We start from the raw sequence: 22,441 nt of genomic DNA, 5'->3' as shown, positions 1-22,441 counted from the left end.
TATGTGTGTGTATATATATATGTCTCTGTGTGTGTATGTGTGTATATATATATGTCTCTGTGTGTTTATATATATATGTGTGTGTGTGTATATATATATATGTCTCTGTGTGTGTATGTGTGTGTATATATATATATGTCTGTGTGTTTATATATATGTGTGTGTGTGTATATATGTCTCTGTGTGTGTATGTGTGTGTATATATATATATATGTCTCTGTGTGTTTATATATATGTGTGTGTGTATATATATATATATGTCTCTGTGTGTGTATGTGTGTGTATATATATATATATGTCTCTCTGTGTTTATATATATGTGTGTGTATGTGTGTGTATATATATGTCTATGTATATAGATGATAGATAGATAGATAGATAGATAGATACGTGTGTGTGTGTGTGTGTGTGTGTGTGTGTGTGTGTGTTTCCAAATGGCCCCCTCCCAGGCCGGGGCTCCATGAAGGAAGGGGCCGAGCCCAGTGCCGGGAACTGGCGTCACTCTCGGGAGGCCAGAGAGTCGATCTGTTGCCCGCGCCTTTCAGTTTCCCTCGTCTTCCAGGAAACAAGGGGGGAAGAGAGAGAGAGAGCGGGAGGAGGAGGAGGAGGAGGAGGGCGGCCCTGAGGGGAAGAAGGAAGGAAGGGAGGAGGAGGAGGAGCAGGAAGAGGAGGAGGAAGGGAAGCCGGAGACCGAGAGGGAGAGAGGAAGGAAGAGGAAGAGGAAGAGGGGGAGAGGGGCCCCTTCGTCGTCGTCGCCGCCGTCGCCTCGGAAGGAGCCATGCCCAGAGGGGCCCTCCTTTCGGGAAACCCCGCCGCCAAGGATTAGAAGCCTCAACTGGGAGGAAGGAGGAAGGAGGAAGGAGGGAAGGAAGGGGAAAGACAAGGCGCCGAGGACTTCCTGCTCCCGTAGTTCCTCCTCCTTCGCCCAGAGAGATGTCGGAGGGTCCTCCAGTCCAGTGCTGTATCAAGGTAAACACAGGGCCCCATTGGGGGGAGGAGGAGGGTCTTCTTGCGGCCACACTCGAGACTTAACCCGGTTCGAGAGCGCTTTAACTCCCCTCTCCCCGTGGTCTGGCATTCTTCCGCGCATTGGAGTTTGTTTGTGGCTCCAGAGCGGAGCATTGCTCCAATGCCCAGAATGCCAGAACACGGAGACAGGGGGAGGGTTAAATCGCTCTCGAACCGGGTTAAATATGCAGTCTGGACGCAAGAAGCCTGTCTGGCTCATGCTTGGTTGGATGCTGGGATTTGTAGTGCCCCCTGCAAGTGTGCAGCTTTGGGCAAGGTAAGTGTGTGTGTGTCTCAAGGGAGGGGGGTGCTTCAACCAGTTTCATTTAGGGCCTTGGACCAAAAGGTCTCCAAGGCATTCAAAGCTATGGCCCTGAGAGAGAGGTCTTGGGGCACCTTTGAGACCCAGGGAAAGGAAGAAGGGGGGCGCATGAGCCTCCCTAGGCTGCAGTCTACTTCCTCACCTATCTCCTCCACTTGGAGATAATAATAACAATAATGATAATAATAATAACAACGTAGAGAGATCTTGTGGTACCTTTGACACTCACTGAAAGAAGCATCAGCTTTTGTAGACACTGGTCTACTTCCTCAGATTCATTTGGTGGCATATATATATATATATATATATGTTTGTATTGGCTTCCACTCCACCAAATGCATCTGAGGAAGTAGACTGAAGTTGAGCAAAGCTCCTACTGCCCATTTCTTTCTTTCATTCAGCCTCAAAGGTGCCACAAGATCCTTCTCTATATTATTATTATTATTATTATTATTATTATTATTATTATTATATCCAAGTGCATCTGAGGAAGGAGACTGAAGTCTACAAAGCTCCTGCTGCCCACTTCTTTCATAGAGTCTCAAAGGTGCCACAAGATACACTACAATTATTATATCCAGGTACGTCTGAGGAAGGAGACTGAAGCCTAGCGAAGCTCCTGCTGCCAACTTCTTCCTTTCAGTGAGTCTCCAAGGTGCCACAGGATCTCTCTGCATTATTATTATGATGCGTCTGAGGAAGTGGGCTGAAGTCTACGAAAGCTCGCGCCGCCAATTTCTTCCTTTCACTTTCACTCAAGGTGCCACAAGTTCTCTCTGTCTCAAAAACATACTGTATTGGTGTTTTCAAAGATATATTAGTCACTCAAGCAGTGAGCCCCATTTTGCTCTGCCAGGCTTGCTCCCAAGGAGTAGAGAGATACAGGGCTCCGCCACAAGAGAGGAAGCTTGTTTCAGGGGCTCCATGCTTTCAAAGTACTTTGGGCATGCTTTCAGTTGTACATGCTCAACTTTTTACACCTGGCGCCTCCTTTGCGTCCAGCGTTGTGATCCTGACCAGATGAGTGATTTTTTAAAAAACCAATTATTAGTCGTTAAAATTTGAAGTTCACAATATAAAATTATTTGGTGTTCACAGTATAAAAGCGAAAGGGAGAGAGAGGAAACATCCTACAACCGGAGCTGTAAAATTGGGAAGTGTAGCCGAAGAGACCTGGGACGACATACAGTGACAGCTTGGCTGTTTATCAGTTGCTTGAAATGCCCAGTGCCTCTAAAAGACCGTTCCTTCTTCTTTCTGTAACATCATTTTGCTTATTATTTTAGCAAAGTTGTTCCCTTCCCAAAGCTCTCAGGGTCATTTCATGGAATAAAAAGGGCTGCTCTTGGATAAATTCTTTACTAAGGTGGTTGTTTGCTGAAGTGGTTCAGAGATCATTACAAAAATGAAACATAGGCCCCATACAGACTGCCAAAATAAAGCTGCTTCGGGTCTCTTTGGAGGGATGCTGTTTAAATGATGCATGCATCCAGAAGCTGCACCAAAGCTGCACTTCGGTGCTTAGGAATGGAGTGTGGCTTTGGCACAACCTCCGGACTCTTAGGACCCATGCATCATTTAAATAGCATACCTCCAAAGAGACCCAAAGCAGCTTTATTTTGGCAGTCTGTAACAGGCCATAGTTTGATTTAAGTATTTCCGTGGCATTGTGGCTTGGGAGTTGGACTATGACTCTGGAGACCAGGATTCAATTCCCTGATCGGCCATGAAGCCCACCTTGGGCAAGTCGCACTCTCTCAGCCTCAGGGGAAGGCAATGGCAAACCTCCTCTGAAGACACTTGCCAGGAAAAACCCATGATAGGATTGCCTTAGGGTCGTCATAAGTTGGAAACAACTTGAAGGCACATAACAACACCAGCAACAATGGAAATATATTCTTCTAAATGACACTTTACTTTTATTTACCGCCAGGAATATTTTCAAATCTAGAACTAATAATTTTATCTACTTTTAATAATGAATTATTTCAGAAATAACCTGATTATCCGAAACCTTCTTGAGTTTCATTAGACTTACTTCTGAACCAGTCCTATTTAACTCACCAGAGCTTGCTTTGGATCACACAACCCTGGTTTCAGTGTACTGGAATCTCATTTCTCTTGTGAACTACTGTACCTTTCTCAGGGGACACAGATTGTGTTTTATGAGGTGCATAAATACAGATCTAATATGTATTGGAAATGTGGTAGAAAGTTGTATTCCAGAAATAGCATTTTCTCCTTTGGGGCCCTTTTTGTGTTGCAGTCAAGTGCACAACTCCTAGAAACCACAGTTGAAAAGTTTTACATCCCCCACAAAAAAATTTTTCACCAGTTGACTCTGGGCATGCTGCTTTTCTCAATCTCTCAGGACTCTGTTAAGCGTTGGGGTGTGTTTGTGCAGCCCTTGAGAAGGCTGTTTTCAGGAATACAGAGGTAACATACAAAAGAAACTTGAGTTCTTGAAATGATCCTGCTAAGTGTTATCCTTGTCTTTGAACATGTAGTCACATATTATGTGCGAGACAACTATCTAACCACTTGTGTAGTCTTGTCCCGTCCCACGGTTTTCTGTGCGAATTGATTCCAAGTAAGTGTTTGTAGCATTAAAGTCTAAGTCATATAAGAATGCTCTAAACTGAAAGAACAGCATGTCTTCATCTGTAAAACAGCGGGATGAGGTGAAGTTTCTCTTCTGAAGTGGCAGAAAGTGCAAGAAGGAGTGAGGTTCCAACTGAACCCACATGTGAAAGAGACACATTTCAGAATGCTATGAAGTGAGACTTATTATTAAAAAGACCCACATGTTTTGCCCTATTAATATTTTGAGGCCATCTTGAAGGGGTCACAGAAAACAGTCTGAAGAAATTTCTACTGAAAGAGTCTCTTGTACAATTTACTGGCAAGTAAGGATGAAGCAAGAGGCCAAAATTTGGAAGGCTTCGAAAGAATAAACTACACTTAATTTCTTTCATTAGTGGGTTCATTTTAAGTGTCACCTGTATACACTAGGAAATATTTTTGTTCTTCTTTTCTCGTTTTGCAAACGTGGTTAACCACAAACATCCCTGTATAGGCGGCAGATTCCCTTTCTTCTTCCCCCAGTTTATGTTTAATTTATATTTTCTATTCAAACACGTTGTGTTGCTTCATATTCAAGATCTGAATTTTGATGTGTTCATAATCTGTTTCTTTCAGATATACTAACACTCTTTGTAATGTTTCCACCCTTTAAAAGTTAGCATCGTAGAAAGGAGTCATTATCAGCAACTGATAAAAACTTAGCAAAAGGGTTTTCTATTTTTAACTTATATTTTATTTGTGTGGGTTCATAGCATTAAGTAGAATTTGCAAATTTCACTTCCAGTTTGTTTCATGTTCTTTTGTTTTCAAATGCATATTTCTTTTTCTTTTTTATGTGGTTCTTGGTTGTGCAGCACATAGCTTATCGGAAACAAGACAAACAAAACAATGTGTTCCTTTGTGAAACTGTGTCCATAAAACTCCTGTACAGGTACCTGCTGATCTCTTCACTGAGTTGTCTTGCTGCTGGCCCACATTCCAGCTAATTCTCAGTATTTAGAATTAAACTGGCTTGTTTCAGTAGATCTGTATTAACTGACATCTCAGATATTTTTGTTTAATTTGGTTGTGTGCAGCTGTCTTTTTAAGATGGAATTTTCTTCAAGTTTCCATTCTAGAAAGCAAGTACAGTCGGCCCTTCTTATACACTGATTTTTTTATACGCGGATTCAAGCATCCACAGTTTGAAAATGTATAAATTTCAAATATCAAACCTTGATTTTCCATTTTTTACAAGGGACACCATGTTGCTATGTCATTATATTTAATGGGACTTGAGCATACACGAATTTTATTATACACGGGGGATCTTGGAACCAAACCCCAGCGTATAACAAGGGGCCACTGTACTTTCTTATTTTTCATTTGAAATAGGAGACTTTATTGGAATAAGAACCTGGATCTGTCTCTGTATAACATAGTACACCAGTACTTCGCAAACACTTGATAATGCTTTACAATTCTTGTTTTTTTCTGCATTAAAACTGGAGTTCCATTTCATTCTGAACACAAAAGTCTTAAGTAGCTTTTTGATGAGGTTATAGAACAGTGATGGCGAACCTATGGCACGCGTGCCAGAGGTGGCACTCAGAGCCCTCTCTGTGGGCACACATGCCGTCATCCCAGCACCAGAGTTCGTTACTAGAAAGCCAGAGGGACATGGCACTTTGTAATAAATAAATGGGGTCTGGGTTGCAGTTTGGGCACTTGGCCTCGTAAAGGTTCACCATCACTGTTATAGAAGAATGGGCAAGCAGACCCTGGTGGTTTGAAACTCTGAGAGAACCCTATTAATATTGGTTCTTGGCATCCCATCCTTCTCTTTGCCTGTTCAGAGGGAAACAGAGCAGTGGATACATGCTGGGTAGTGTCTGCTTGTCTTGTCAAATGACATTCCCTCATCTGCGCTCAGAACATTATTGGGCCCTGACATGATTTGGGAATCATGGGTTATAGGTACCTTTTCATTATGGTACAGTGGTTTGAGTGTTGGACCATGACTCAAGAGAGCAGGGGTTGAATCATCACTCAGCTATGAAACCCACTGGGTAACCTTGGGTAAGTCACACTCTCTCACCCTCAGAGGAAGGCAAAGGCAACCTTCCTATGAACAGATCTTGCCAAGAAAAGCCTGTGATAGGTTTGCCTAGAGTTGTTATAAGTCAGAAACAACTTGCAGGTACATAACGACATAAATAAATAATATTTATAATGATAATATATATTGTTTTACTATAGTATTATAAAGTCTTATTATTTGTAATGTGTTCTGTAGCCCATGTGCAAAACTGCAAAAATTAAACCACGTTTAAAGTGATCTATTCCCTTGCTCTACTAACATTCCCCTCCTTTTCTTTTAGAACTGCAAATAGCCATGCATAACGCATTTTAAAATGTGGACATTTCAATATCAGTTGCATTGCTATAAACAAATTGCAAGACATAAAATAGAAATATACCTTAACTAAAAAAAATGACCTTTAGTTACTTTTAAATAAATACAGCTGCCCCTCCGTTTTTGGGGGGATCCTCCAAACGGAGGGGTGACTATATGCTTAGTTTTGCTCCCATTATACCTTTCCAGATCAAAGTCCATTATTAAGTAAGAATAATTTTGGAAAGAGGAATAAAATCAAATGGACTCTTCCCCAATGGAATTTATCAAATGAACACAACAGGAGTATTAACACATTACTTTCAACACAGGTACAGTCTGGGTACATGTGGACAAAGATTGTTGATCTGAAACAGGTAGAGTTTTTCCCATGTAAAACATTCAGCATGTGTCCACTCTGCTGAATGTACAGGCTTCTAGTCTACATACTGGTACAGTAACCCACCTACAGTGGAAAATGTGTGTGTTTTTCCAGGGATTTCTCAGCTGACATTCCTCTGCAGGAATGTGTCCTTTCACTGTATGAAGAAGGGTGTGTGTTAGCTTGCTCCTGGTCCCCAATTTTCTTGCTCTCCCCATATGGAGTATAATGAACCTCAACAGGACAGCTTCTACACATGAGCACTTTCACATTCAGGAAGAAAAAATAATAATGAGAAGATGATAAGAAATCTGAATATTTTGATTGAATGCACCTAGACAATTGCATAGGGAAGTTTGCTGTTTAGCTATTCAAACGTCTTGATTAACAAAAGTAAAAATAAGTGTCTGTTGTAAACTGATATTTTTTAAAACTAAGAAATTAAATTAAAGGGTGCATAAATAACTCTTAAGGATTTGTTTCACTTCATAACAATACTGGTGCTACTGTACCAGGAAACAAATCCTGGCATTTTCAGTAAGGCTTGCAAGGGACTGTGCTTTCTGGAAAAGCTACTAGTCCATCCATCTTGCATGAGGCCTTCCTCTCTTTCTATGTCCCTATACTTTTTGTAGCATTATTGTTTTTTCCAGTGATTCATGCCTTCTCGTGATGTGTCCAAAGTATGACAACCTGAGTTTTGTCATCTTGGCTTCTAGGGAGATTTCTGACTTGATCTGCTCCAGGACCCATTTGTTTAGCTTTTTGGCTATCCATGGAGTCCTCAGTACTCTTCTCTAGCACCACATCTCAAATGAGTTTATTTTCCTCCTATCCTCCTTCTTAACTGTCCAGCTCTCACATCCATACAAGGCAATAGGGAATACAATGGCTTGTACAATTCTAACTTTTGGGCTCAGTTATACAATGAAACAGTTCAGTTGTATAAAGTGTGTTTTAAAAATTACCTATCCACAGAAATTACTATTACTACATTTTGAAAAATACTAATGGACACTGACAGATAATTACTGAAAAGAATCAATTTAATAAGAAGGGGAGAAGAGGGGATAGAAAGCAATAGGAGCATTCTAGGAAACTATCCAATTTAAATCTGAAAAGAAAAATTAGGGGAAGATGACATCCAACAAATCAGACAACCACTATATGTTTCTGGCTTCACTGCTGGTACTCAGCCATGGGCTTCATCCTCTTACTCTCTGTCTTTAAAGCTATAGGTGGATAAAGCTGGTGTTGAAAGTATTAGCAGCAGTTCTAACCTCTGCTGTCTAATTTAGTCGGTGTGTTTTATTCATCTACCTCTCCCTGTGCTCTCATCAGTCTGTTTTTTTCTTTTCTTCTCCCTCAGATTTGCCTCACCCCCACCCAAAAATATTGTCTTCAGAATTTATGTGATATCCTTAGCTGCAAGTGTGGTCCACTTTGTAGAGAACTCTATTTACATATAATAAACATGTACTAATCAGTGTGCACAAACATACCGTGTTCATTCTACTCAGGTACCCATGCATGCATTGTTTGTATTCTGGATTTAAGAGGGTTCTGGCATGTGGGTCAAATCTAGAATGAACACAAGTGCAAAGACCTCTGAGAGCTTATATTATAATAACACATATATTATTACAATATATAGTACATATATCATATTAGAGGAAGGCAATGGCAAACCCCCTCTGAGCAAATCTTGTCAGAAACCCTATGATAGGTTTGTTTTGGGGTTGAAAGACATCTTGAAGGCACACAACGAGAAACATATAACACATATATGTGTTGCACATACAGTTGCCAGTGTGGTGTCTTTGAGATTTGTGCATATCACGTATATGAGGAGTTGTTTAGACAGCCAACTTCCACTGAAAAGAAAATCTGACCATGGAAAAATTACTTTTTGAATCACAACTCCCAGAACTCCCTCCCATGGTGCCTGAAGATTTTGTCAGCCTCAGGGGAAGGCCGTGGCAAACCTGCTTTGAACAAATCTTGCCAAGAAAACCCCATGACAAGTTTGTCTTAAAATCCCCAGAAGTCGGAAACGACTTTAAGGCACACAACAACACCTCAAAGATGTTTCTCTCAGACTGTTCCTACTGTGGAAACGGCTGAATTTGGTTGGTCAGGGTAAAAATCTTTGGGGAGAAACTTCCGGTCACTCCAGCCACAGTTGCCTTGTCAAAGTGGGCTGCTGCCACAGTCCCAAACGCACCACCAGCAAGGAGCAGATTTTTGCTGCCCCTTTTGCTGGCAGCCTTGGGCTGCTCTGGGGGCATGTGTCATCTGCACACCATCATCTTGAAGCGGCTGGAAGCTGCACCTTTTGGCCCGTCTGTTTTGAACCTTGGGCTTTTCCTGGCTTTTTAGGGCTCAAGCACTGGCAATAACAAAATATAGTTGTTTGGTTACACTATTAATAATAAACTGTTGATGGAGGCAGACCATCTGTGAAGGAAGGTCAATTCAGGTGGCAGAGTTTGTGACTGTCATTAAAGCTGACAGACTGAGAGACTGGTATGATTCTTGAGGCACAGTTCACAGGGATGTATGCTTGTACAGCTCTGTTTAGTTTTTCTGGTGCTTGAGTCTTTTAGATCAGGTGCAGAATAGTTATAGACTGGTTAGGGTTCACTGACGAGCCCCAGTTTTGTAGCTTAACTTGGTTTGTAGCAGCTGTATATTGCTGAATGCTTATTTTTTTTAAGGGGGAAACTCCTCATGGCATTTAGTCTCTTTTAAAAATGTTTACATGCCTTCATTTTTGCTGAAATTTTACTGACAGCTCTGGTTGCAAAGGAATGGAGTGTTATGTGCTGATATATGTACCCAAGAATTATGTTGTGCAACAAGTCTCTTACCTTGCAGAGGTAAAGTGCAAAAGGTAGCTTTGTGTTAGTGGCAAAGTCAGTGAGCCAAAAGACTTGGAAACTATTTTGAGAAGCTTGTTAATTTATTTTGTCTGATTTTTTTTTCTCCCCAGACAGAAACAAGTCTGTCTTGTGCCCTGACCTCAAATGGGTTTTGTAATCCCTTGCCTCTGCGGACTCACAGAAGTGCAGTCTGGAATACCCCCCCCCCCCCCCAAGAACTGTTGCAAGACCATTTGCTTTAGAGGTCAAGATGATAGGAATGGTTTTTAAGTTGTATGTAAGACGCAATCTACATATATATACACACCACCACCACCTCAGCCAATAGAAAAATGTGTTGTAGTAGAAGCTTTTGAGGACTGTACAACATCACCCTGCAGTTGTGCAGAAGGGTCACTCAGCTTCCTTTGCTTATAGAAATGTAGCAAGACCAGGGCAATGCTAAACCATTTTTTCTCTCCATGCCATTTTTTAACCCCCAGCATCCTGAAACAGTTTCTTCCCTGTGGCTATTCTGTTAGATTTTTACTTCATTTATTAGTCACCTTAACAAGAGGAGGGATTATGACACTAAAAAGAAACCTACTAATTTTTATTTCAACATATACATTTTTAGAATGGGTTATAAAATGACTACCACAGGGGTTTGTGGTGTAAAAATCCATGGGTTTGCACTGGTGTTGAAGGCTTAGTGGAAGTAGAAAATGTTCTGTTTCTAAAATTCTGTTGCTTGATATACTGTATATACTGTAAGTAATAATTTATGCCCCAAAATCCCAGGTCAACTTATTTAGAGGTCAGTATGGTAACGTGATAGCAGCTCTTTCAGATTTCCCCATGTCCTGGGAAGAAAGTTTATTTTTCTCTTGAGCCAAGCAGAAGGAGTCTCGAGTGATTAACTGCTGTTAGACAGAGTCCCTCTCCTGCTGGCGCTGTCTGGTGAAGACTGAAACCAAAGTTGAAACAAATGCTAAAGCACAAAGCCTCAATTAGAATCTCTCTTGCTGTGTGCATACATACACACACGGAAGGAGCCTCCAAGTTTTACCCTCGACTTATCCATGCCAAAACCTTCCCTTGACTTATACATGAGGTCAACTTACAGTCGACTATATACAGTAATTGCTTAGGAACTTATCACTTAAGAGGAAATCACTCAAATCCCATGGATAAATGGAGATTAAATCCAGGAATATCCCACATTTTCGGATGACGGCATGCAACGTCACCATTATCCTGGACTTAACTCATTAATTAAAGTGTGCAGTTTGGCTACTTCTTATTTTTGGGAAAATCCTGAAAGGAAAAGATGCTTTATTCATGGGTTAAGCCTGGGATATGGCAACGTTGTGTGATGTCGTCTGAAAACAATCCAGCTTTTGCAGGATATTCATGGGATTTAAACCCTGTTTATCCATGGGATTTGGTTGCTTTAACTCCTGTGTGATAAGCACCTTAGCGCCACTGTGAAGTAGTGGTTTGAAGGCTGGACTAGGATTCTGGATTAAAATCCCTACTTACCCATCAAAATACACTGGATGAACTTGGGTAAATTATACCGTCTTGCTCTCTCAGCTTCAGAGATAGACCAGGGCAGCCTGCCCTTTGTACAAGCCTTGCCAAAAAAAACCCCATGATTGGTTTACCTTAGGGGTGCCAAAAGTCAGAAATGAATCGAAGGCACAGAACGAGAACAACAACATAATATGGATCAAATACCAGTCAAACTGGGCAGTTTAAAAGTTGGATTTTTTTAAAAAAAACTCCTGATGGCTATGTCTAGGAAATATGTGGTGCACAACTCATTCAGTGCGATCATAGTGTGTGAAACATTTTCAGTGCCTGCATCCTCCCCTCTCCCAAAATCTAAATAATGCTGTCTGTTATTTACTTGCCATGTTTATTATAATTATTCTATTATAAGTTCCAATTAAGTTCAAAAGAAAGCTTTAAATCTGACACCCAAACTATATCTTAGGCGGGTTACAGACCTCCGAAAAGTGGCAGTCTGCTGCCACTGCCGGTTGCAGCATCTGGGAACCACAGCAGCCAAACGGCGCGGTTCCCAGACGCTGCAAAGAAGGAGCGCAAAAAATTGCGCTCCTTCCTGCACCCCGGAAGAGACGCCGCAAGTGCCAAAGCACACACTCGCTGTGTCATTTCTGGGGTGCTATGTGCGGACGCAGTGCGTCCGCTATGTCAAGATGGCGGCGGCCGTGTGGAATGACTGCCAACATTTCGTACGGACTCAGTCCGTACTAGGGTTAGGGTGACTGGAAGAGATGCCCCTTTCTAACCCTAGTATGTGCTGAGCACGTACTTTCCAGCCCGTTTGTAACAGGCCTTAGTTTAAATATGCTAAGCCAGTTGGACAGAACACATGAGATTATTGTACCAAAATTTTAATTGTGTAGATAGATGTCATATATGCCAAACTGGTAGTTGTTGCTGCTGCTGTTGTTATTGTTGTTGTTGTTGTTGTGTGCTTTCAAGTTTTTTCTGACTTATGTCAGAAGGTGAACTGATCATGGGGTTTTCTTGGTAGGATTTGTTGAGAGGAGGTTTGCCTTTGCCTTCTTCTGAGGCTGAGAGAGCGTGACTTGACCAAAGTCATGCAGTGGGTTTCCATGGCTCAGTGGGGATTTGAACCCTGGCTTTCAGAGACTAGTCCAATGCTCAAATCAGTATACCCACTGGCTCCCCATTTAGATTCTACAATGGCATTTCTCCCAGAAAGTGTTCCAGAAATGCATTTGTTTCAAAAGTTTTCCTGAAAATCTGCTTACTGTCTGGATATTATATTGGCATGACCTTTGGATTGTTACTGCTATAGAATTAACAGCCAGGCATTCCTAAACTGTTGTGGAAAGAGAGGGAATTTATTAGATTAGACTGTGGATGGTTCACCTGTGTGCCATTTTAAAGTATTTTAGCTGCTATGAAGCAAGTTAAGTCAGTTGGAATTTGAATTTGCAGCACTTAAAAGCTACTGGCTCGGCTTGGAGGTTAGTAAATAAAGTGATGTCACCACTTGTAATATGACACCTGAAAGCATGGATTGAGAAGATGTTAACTTCATTGTGTTCAGCATCTCCATGTCACCATCATCCTCAACCTGTGATGCTGTTACAGATAAGGTGTACAAAGTGTTCTTTCAGAAGTTACTGGCATTTATGTGCCACTTACTCTAATGCATTTGGTTACTTGGGGTGTGTGTGTGTGTGTGTATAATATCATTAATAGGTTGCTTAATCAGGTACTTCTGATGTCTGAATGAGGTTAATCTTTGCTGTCTGGGTGACATGCAAATACTTTTGTTGTGCTGAAATATTTATATTAGTTTTGCAGCTATAAGCAGCTTAACTGTTATGAAGTTATCCTTGCATATTGTTGTGGTGTGCAAGTAATGATGGGTTAGCTGTAGTATTAGTGGGGCATGGCAAGCAAGAAACAAATATGAGCAAGGTAGTCACTCCTCTGTTCAAAACTCACCTTAGCCATGAATCCACCATGTAGCTGCTATCCTCTGCCCATTTACAGTGCAGGAATAATAATAATTCTTACCTGCTGCAAAGGACAGCTGTCTCTGAAGTACTTTTAATACTTAATATATATTCTCAGTCTAACTGGTAGTAGCAGTGGCACTGGAGTACTGTAATATCTAAAAGATGAATTGTTTTTCCTTGAGTGAAGTTGGTTTAAGGAACCAAATTAACAGGTTTTTCTTCTCTTGATAGCTTCCTTGGAGGCAATGTAATAAAACAGCAGTTGTGGTCTAATATATTCCAGTTAATGGAATCATCTTGTTCTCTGTTGGAACCTTTTTTTATCTCAAAGCAGTTTTACAAATTATATGTAGTACCCTGCCCTGTACTATCCACATAAGTCTTTGCTCACTGAATCCTGTACAGAATACACTGTAGAATGAAATTCCTCTAGGCTTTGTGCATTCCAGAATATGAGCATTTGGCATGAGAACCGATTTCTCCAAATCTTTACCCAGCCGTCAAGAAATAGTGGTAAATTCTGGAACAGCAGCTTGGGAAACTGAGTACAGTGGTACCTCGGGATACGAAATACCCAGGTTACGAAATTTTCGGGATACGAAAAAATCCCATAGGAAAACATTGTTCCGGGTTACGAATGTTTTTTTGGGTTACGAAAAAACTTTTGGTGCTTTTTTCGGCTTTTTCGCACGGAATCGCGGCTTTTCCCCATTAGCGCCTATGGCAATTCGGCTTACGAAGGCTTTTCGGGTTACGAACGGTGCCACGGAACGAATTAATTTCGTAACCCGAGGCACCACTGTATCTAGTTGTTCATGTGACAGATAGTTTCTCTGGAGTGGAGTTTACATTATTACATTATTTATTATGGCATACAGCCAGTACAAAGCTAGAATACAATAATGACCAAATATCTATATAGACACGATACAATCATGATGTCCATACAAATCAACGAGAAATCTATAATGGAATAAAACTCTCTTATCGTGTGCCAAATTACAGGGGAATTTAAAGAGATTATAGAAATAAAGGGGTTTCTTTGGCATAGTCATTTAAGTGTCAATAGCAAGAAAACAATAAAAAATATAAAAAGATATATCCCATCTATAGGAGTGGAGTTTTGTTTTATTCTAAGCATCAGGGAATGGAAGTGTTCAAATCAACCTCTCTGTAAAATCTGTGAGGCACAGCAGTGTACTTTCCAGGTTTTCAGGCTTTAGCAATCTCTTCAGAGGAAGGAATGAAATACTGCAATAAGGTGGCAGAATCAAGGGGCAGTGATTTTCTTTTTTTGGCTTGAAAACCTTTGCCAGCCACTGATTCATCTGGCTTCTCTAGGCACACATTGATTGTTTTTCTGACTGGCCAGGTAACATCTCCTCTTAACAGACAAATGCCTAGTGCCCAAGCTGAACCTTTTGTCTCTTGGGGTTTGAGCATCAGGAGACTGTGCAATGAGATGTTACTGCTACTTTATGTGTGTATGTACCTTTAAGTTGCCTGTCACCTTATGGTGGCACTATGGGATGAAACAGATGGTCAAAATAAGCAGGTTTCTGGCCAGCTTCTTTCATTAAAGAACCTTGAGTAGCAAAGCTTAGGCTTGGTAGTACTTGAAGATAAAGATCTGGTGCCTGGGCAAGGCTGGAGGTCATTGTTTTGTGCGTTCTACGTGATGAGAGGAATTTGCCCATGGAAAGTGCTCTGTTTCTTTAAATACATAGTTATCCCATGTGTTTATAACTGAAAGAGATTTGGAACATTACATGTGCAAACTAGTGAGGTTTCTTGTTCAGAAAATGGCGTGATGTACAGTAGACCTTTCAAGAAAGTGGATCAATTTTACTGTAGCCCACATATCAGCTTATTCCACACAAATAGTCGAAGAACAGAGCATTGAGAAAACATTTATCTCTATGGGTTCACACTCAAGTGTGAAGGTACTCTTTGTGCACATGCATGGGCATACATATACACACATCCTACACCATACGAGTGTCACTCACTCTGCTCTGTAATACTTGCTGCTGACAGCTAGCTCGGCGTGCATGGTCAAAAGAGAGCATGTTGACTGTCTCATGCTTCCAATGCCATCATGATAACTTGCAAGAACCACTGGAACTACCACAAGAGGGAACCTATCAGGAGGGTAATGCACCTGCTCCAGATACAGTCTAGTTGGTGTCTGATCCAATGTGAGGAACCATTCATGCCTCTCTGACTTCTCATTTTATTTCATTCTGTATATGGGTGGTGACATGCAGTCATAATTGTACCTCTAGATCAGTGGTTCCCAACCTTCCTAATGCCGCAACCCCTTAATACAGTTCCTCATGTTGTGGTGACCCAAACCCATGAAATTATTTTCATTGCTACTTCATAACTGTAATTAAATAGGTGTTTTCCAATGGTCTTAGGCGACCCCCATGAAAAGGTCATTCGACCCCCAAAGGGGTCCCGACCCACAGGTTGGGAACCACTGCTCTAGATCCTCCCAACCCACAGCCTTATATCTCTGCAGCTCACACCAACAAAATGGAACATAAATAATGGAATGAGGGTAAGTGGATGTGCAAGTGGAATAGAGGTGCACTCACAGAAAATATCTTCTTTAAAACTTTCCACAAATCTCACAACTCTCCTTCTCTGGAAACTGGCTTCAGCCAACACCCCCACTCCAGCTGTGTCTTTAAAAACTGATCATCAAGACTGAGAAAGGCCTATGCTGCAAACTTTGGAAAGCAGCTGCCAGAACAGCAGAGAACGAAGAATGGACCTGTGTTCTGGTTCTTTATGAGGAATCTTTTTAAGGAAATGTTTGTAGATGTGCTTAGTACAAATCCTAAAGGATGGTTGTGAAATACTTCCTATTGGCTATTTGCATGTGCTTATTTTGTGTTTCCTTGCAAAAATGGAACTCTGGCCAAATTCACCAAGACTGAATTAGAAGCAAAGATTGTCCTTACATCCTGTCTATTCTGTTAATGTTATGGTCATAAGGCAGGACTGTGCAACTCTGTCACACTGAACCATGCATGCTAACTTGTCTCTGCTTTAACCTGTGTCTGTGTTACCTTTGAAGTTTCACTTGTGGCAATCCTTGTAGTTCCCCCTTGCTTTCTTGGATGCTTTTTCAGAGGCTTCATCTTTAGAAACTGGCAAAAGAGTGTGTGTTTACATTGTTTAAGCAGAGGAGGAAGAAAGATAATTATGAACTTCCAAATAGTTACAAAGCGCCTTACTTCGTCCTATGTGGGGTTATTCTACAGAAACAGAATCTCTGGAGCAGAATGGCTGGAACACTGGTGGGATTCTTTCCCTCTTGCCTGAGAGAGCAGGCCTTCATGGGATTTGAGGGATTTAATTATTGGCATTTGAGGCACACCACCTCTAACCTTTGATTGCAGCCTATGCATTTTTTGGTAAGAATTGGGAAAGACACGTTTTCAGGAGAAGGAATCTCCATTGAATGAGTCCAGTGGAATTTATTTCTGAATAAACATGCAGTTTTCTGTTAACAACAGGGTAGTGAAAATGACCAGACAAACATTGTCTTGTTTTCATAAAACCAGCACTTGGGATCACCCTGTTAAAGTGACTGGCAATGGGATTGAGTCTGGTGAAAGGAAGCACTTCTTCACATAGTACATAATTCACTTCTGCTCACATGGTTTAAGAAAAAGGAATTAGGGCAGCAGTTCCCAGCCTGTTCTCCAAAGAACCCTTAGTGCTCTGCGTGCTCATCCCAGGTGCTCCACGGCCACTCCAGGAACATGAAAGAAATAACAATTGAATGAAATTAAAGAATAAGAAACAAAAAGTAACACTACTACTAAACACCATTAACTTGTAAGACATAGGGTAGGTTTCTTAGGGGCTCTGCCGTGGAAATTGATTCTAAAAAGGGCTCAGCGAGTCAAAAAGGTTGGGAACCCCTGAATTAGGGTAATATGCTGATGATATTGTCATCAATGGTGTTATCACTGTAGCCCAACAGAATGGCTATGTTCAGGGGTACTATACCTCCAAATATAATATGCCAGGATGAATAACAAAGAAAGCCATAATTTTATGTCCTGCTCCCAAACTTTCCAGGGATATCTGTTCGTGTTGGAAACAATGCTAGCCTACACTTGACAGCCATCACGCACTCTCACTGTATAGTGGGAAGGGATGCCCTTATAAACAAAACACCCCCCCCTTCCCAAACAGACCAGCTTTCATCTAGTCAGTGGAAGCAATCCTTATGAACTTATCCGGAAGCAGGGACTAATTTCCTTATTTCAATGTTACCTTTGTCAGGCTGAAACTATCTATCCAATGGTATTGTAGCACATGGTATTAAAGAATCACTTCATGGACTTACTTTAGTGTTGAGTGATTTTTTTTTTAAAAAAAGATATTACAAAAAGATAGAAGCAAGGAGATAGAATCTATGTTGTGCATAAATTTGGCTGGAAATATGTGACTGAGATGTCAGCAAGGCAGTTGCCTAGCACTAGTTCTTGATCTCAAGTTAAACTGTATGTCTGCTCAAAGGAATTATTAGATGTGATTAAAGCTTTTCCCCCTGTCTCCTTAGCCTTGTAAACCTCTGGCTGCATGGAAAGCAGTGGAGGCAAAGTGGGGGAAGAGAAAATAAAACAAGCTGGCTTTGTCTACCGAGCGTCGTCAAGAGGAATGAAGAGGGCTCTCGAGCTTTGAAAGAGGGGCAGTTCCTGGCTAGAAGGCAGGGCTTCCTTTCCTTCCCCACGAGTCCTTATATGGCTGTTAATTACATCTTCCAAGTTCCACTTACATCCATTGAAAAATTCTTTTGTTTTTTACCCAGTAGTTAGATATTTTACTAACAGGAAATGGAATCTATTTATTGATTTTTAAAAAAAAAATACACAGAGGCAAAACCAAAATATATTGCTTTAAGACAGAATTGAGCTACTTTAGTTTTGTTCCCCCCTCCTCTCTGTAGCCCCCCCCCTCCCTGGTTCTCTGTCCAGAAAAACAAGGATCATCTGCACTCCCAGAACATCAGTTTCGTTATGTCTCCCAGTTTGCTTCTCAGACGTACAGCCCTTGTCCCCTCCTTTGAAATGAACTGGCATTCAATTGGGTAGTATGATGCTGCCTGGCGCGAAGATTTAAATACAAGTCAGTTTTTCAGTTGGGAGCCAGATGTAAGGCATCTCCACCCCTGCGCCAGTCTCATGTGGATAGGGTTCATGCCATCATTCCTGTATTAGATCTCTAGTCACCATAACTCTGATCTGAAACCTGCTTCAGAAATCTATCTAAGATTCTGGTAGCACCAGCTCCAGGTTGCCATGTGGGCCCCCTAGTTAAAAGCTGACAAGAAGATGGAAACTTGAGAGGGTTATGGCGAGTTGAGGGGGCATTGTTTCTTTCAGATGCTGTTCTGCTGCAACTCCCAATAGGCCTTCAAATAGAAAATGGCGAGGAATACTGGGACATGCACTCTAAATACTCATGATTACCCCTCCCCCTTTAAGGGAACAAATATTCCAGAGACTGGTTTCTGTGATACAGTGGTCCTTCAGTTTTCAAGGAGTACGTACTTGCAATGAACAATGCTAGCAACTCCTTCAAGGACATTGTAAATGTTTCTGCCTTTTTTCCTTAACAGAATCGCTGTGCTATGTAGGCCATAATATTTTCAGGATGTCCTGAATAATCAGACCATGAATTTGGTGGGTCTATATGAGATTTTGCACAGAGCATTGTTCATTCCCATTTTAATTTGATCCTCAGACCAGCCCTGTGAGTTTTGGTTAGACTTAAACATTGTGACTGACCCAAAATTCCCCCATCTTGTTTCATGGCTCAGCAGGGATTTCAACCCAGGTTTGATGACCCATAACTCCATGAAGGCTCCAAGTTTTAAATTAGTGTTCATGCTGTGTTACTGCAAAGAAAGTCCCTATGAAAATCCACTGTTCAACTCATAGCATTAATCATTTTTCATTTAGCAGTAGGTACTTTTAAAAATGTCTTAGGAACCACAATCTCCTGCCTACATTTGCTCCTAACTAATAGTACTCCTGCAACTGCCTAATATGGTAGTGTGTTAGTGCCTAAGCATCACTCTACTTCTAGTCCTTCGTCTGATACCTATTTCTCTTGATGCAAACGTGAGAGCACAGAGTAAATTTGAAGCCTTGTTGTGAAGATAATCAACCGGCAAGCTGCTGGAGCATGCCAGGAAAAGAGCTGCCAGATAAAAGGCACACCGAGCCGGCTTATCTCTGAAGAAGCACTTTGTATTTGTTGAAAGACACACGTGAGAACAATACCAACAGTAGCCCACCAACTACAAACCCCACAAACTGCACAAATGACATCGGGGCTGTATACACATTTGCCATGCGGCCGCCTTGTCCAGCTCTGTCCCTGACAAGTTCCTGTGCACTTGGATTATTCTTCCCCCTTGCAAAGATGACACAGTATATTTACACATTGCTACGTGCTCTCTGTGGCACAACACTGTGACCTTAGACATCACCTGCTGGTTGTGCGTCTCAGCTGCAGCCAATTCCAGGCTTCTGCAAAGCGAAGAACCATTTCCATTATGTTCAATCTGAAACATTTTCATACAACCTATACTTTAACAATTTTGTGTTTAACAGGAAGCGAACTCCTATATTTTGGAAATGGGTTAGGATATTACTTTCAGTCAAAACAAATTATCAAAATCATTAAAGTGATTTATGATAATTTTGTATTTATTTGTGTTTGTATTTATAATTTAAAAATTCAGTACAAGCAGTCACTTTAGCCAGAAGAAAGCAGTGGAAAAAGTACACGAAGTCTATTGCCCTAATAGTAAAGGCCAATATGGGTATAGTGTGTTAGACATTAACCAGGCCCTTTCTCGCTCTCTTGCTCCCCCCCTCTCTCTCAATAGATTATCATGAATTATATAAACTTTATCTAAGTATAAGATGTAAAATATAAATGTAAAATGTTCTCTTTGTTTTAAATTCAGATTTTATTTTAATCTATGTGATTCAGTTCTGTTTGCTTTATGAATGCATGTGTTTAAATGTTTTAATAACTGTTATGCTTTAATTTGCCTGCTTTAGATAAGCATGGCTACAGCTGGGATTTTCTTTTTTTTCAGGACAGGCTTTGTTCACAAAGCAAGTGGCATGTATGTTTGTTTTGTTTATGTACATTTATGTCCTGCCTTCTCAGTATGTTCTAGGGTGGTTTAGGGTGCCAAACCCGGCCCCCCCGTGCCAATCACGGTTTTTTGGGGGGCCTCCCGGCCGGTTGGGCCCCCACCTGTGCCTTGTTCCCGTTTGGGGGCCCGCTATGGCCATTGCGCTGCCGCTAATGCAGCTGCTGCGGCGCCAACCCACCTCCGCCGCTCCGCCTTCCCTCTTCCTCGGCGGCAGAAGCGCCACCGCCCCCACGCCCCCACTGTGAGGGCTCTGCGCGCGCCGCCCAGGCCTCAGCAGGACCAGTGGCAGCGCACGCGCACTGCCCCCGCTTCCTCCGTGTGCGCACCGCCTGCCCTACTTTCATCCGTGCGCCCGCCTGCCTCTCACTTCTCTCCGCCGCGCACGCGCACCTGCCCCACTTCTAGGGGAGGAGGGGGGGGAGGAGGAGAGGAAGGAGCCGGAGGAAGGGTGCCTGAAGGCCAGGGCAGAATTGGCACGGAGGAGGAGGAGGAGGAGGAGGAGGAAGCTCAGTCAGTGGCATTAGTCTGCCTTGGTTTTTGGGTTTTTTTTTATTACTGATATTTAAAATATAAAATAATTCTTTTATTTAATTTTTTTAATTTTATTATGGCTTGTTTATGTTTATTTTATTAATTTTTATTAATTGTTGTTTTTTTTTATTTCATTAATTTTAATTTTTCTGTTTTTGTTTATTTATTAATTTTTATATTGCTGTTTTTGTTTTATTTTATTAATTTTATTATTGCTTGTTTTTTATTTTATTACCTTAATTTTTTATTATCCAAATATATACACCCCCTGCCTTGTTTTTTTATTTATTTTTTCATTATTTTTTATTATTACATATATGCAAGTGCTTTTCTGTGTATTTATGGCGCGTTGATGCTAACAAGTCTGCCTTTCTTGGACAATTATAGGATGATGATGGTGAATTGATATCAGAAGCCTCTGAGGCACACGGCCAATGAACTGCTGTGATTTTTACAAACCCCATGCGCAGTGAAGAAAAACCCAGTCCCTTGCCCAAGTACACACTTCCTGAGAAGTAAAGTTGAACCCGAGGGCAAGTCCATTTCTGCCATCTGTCTAGGAATAATAATGCCAAATGTCCTCCATTTGATCATGCCTAAAAAACATGCATTTATATTAACATTTAAAAAAAAAACCTCAATTTTTTGGCGTCTCCTTTTATTTATTAAATAAAAGTGTCCTACATTTTGTTGCCCTACATTTGTCCTACATTTGTCCCGGTTTGGAGGTCCTCACTTATGGCAACCCATGGTGGTTTTAAGTTTTTCCCTTTATCTGATGCTCTTTACAGTTCTGTGAGATAGGTCAAAGTGGGAGAGAATTACTGGACAAGTGTATTTCATGGCATCCACTTTAATATCCTGTGGGATTTTCCATAGCACAATGGGAACACTGAACCGAGTTTTCCAAATCCCAGTCCAACAATCCCAAAATGAGTTAAGTTGTTACACATAGGTTGGGGATTTGGTACATCAGTTCAGTTTCTAGCATGGTTGAGGTAATACATGGAATGGTCTAGTTTTCATCCTTGCTCTGTGCTATCCCTTTTTTCCTCGATACATTGTAAAAAACATGTGGGTTGTGTCTTCGTCAAGCCGTTTGCGACATAATAAATCATCATGGTTTTTTTTTCTTGGCAAGATTTGTTCAGATGGGGTTTGCCCTTGCCTTCCTCTGAATTGAAAGTAAATAAATTTCTATCTATCTATCAAAAAATAAATAAAAAAATAAAAATAAAATAAAAAGGTGCAGCTTGCCCGAGGTCACCCAATGGTTGGTTCCATGGCCAAATGGGGATTCAAACCCTGCCGTCACCAGAGTCATAATCCAGTGCTCAACCTCAGCATGGAATTACTGTTCGTTATAAGGAAAAAACTAGTATGGGGTTAAGCAGATGGAGTGCTTTTGTTTTTTTAAAAAAATAAAATTCTCTCCTCCTCTACTATAAGTTATCTCCTCTTGCCCCGGAAGCAAATGACAGGCCTTGAAATGTATGGTAATTGCAACCTGGATACATTAAGACACAAATATCTACACTCTCTTTTGCCAAACACCCAGTGTTTAAATAAATTTAATGTGGCAACATGCATCAGCTCAGAAATGCAAAGATTTTCTTGCCAGCTATGACTGGGTTCCATTAAAGGAGCAAAAG

General features: G+C 41.2%; 1 protein-coding gene across 2 annotated transcripts in view; it reads left to right on the top strand.

Annotated features, from left to right (window-relative positions):
- Positions 1–538: 538 nt before the first annotated feature.
- The window catches only part of ETV6 (ETS variant transcription factor 6), a 168,464-nt gene continuing 146,561 nt past the window's right edge, over positions 539–22,441 (top strand). Inside the window, exon 1 of one of the 2 annotated variants that reach the window (XM_042467976.1) lies at positions 539–969. In XM_042467976.1, the coding sequence (XP_042323910.1) occupies positions 934–969 (36 nt within the window). In that variant the 5' untranslated portion in view covers positions 539–933. The remainder of the gene's footprint in view (positions 970–22,441) is intronic. The other variant, XM_042467975.1, reaches the window with a different exon arrangement.

Source organism: Sceloporus undulatus, chromosome 5, assembly GCF_019175285.1.
Source record: "Sceloporus undulatus isolate JIND9_A2432 ecotype Alabama chromosome 5, SceUnd_v1.1, whole genome shotgun sequence".
NCBI classification, from domain to species: domain Eukaryota; kingdom Metazoa; phylum Chordata; class Lepidosauria; order Squamata; family Phrynosomatidae; genus Sceloporus; species Sceloporus undulatus.
Note: the sequence above shows the minus strand (reverse complement) of the source record. Positions and strands in the feature narration are given on the sequence as shown.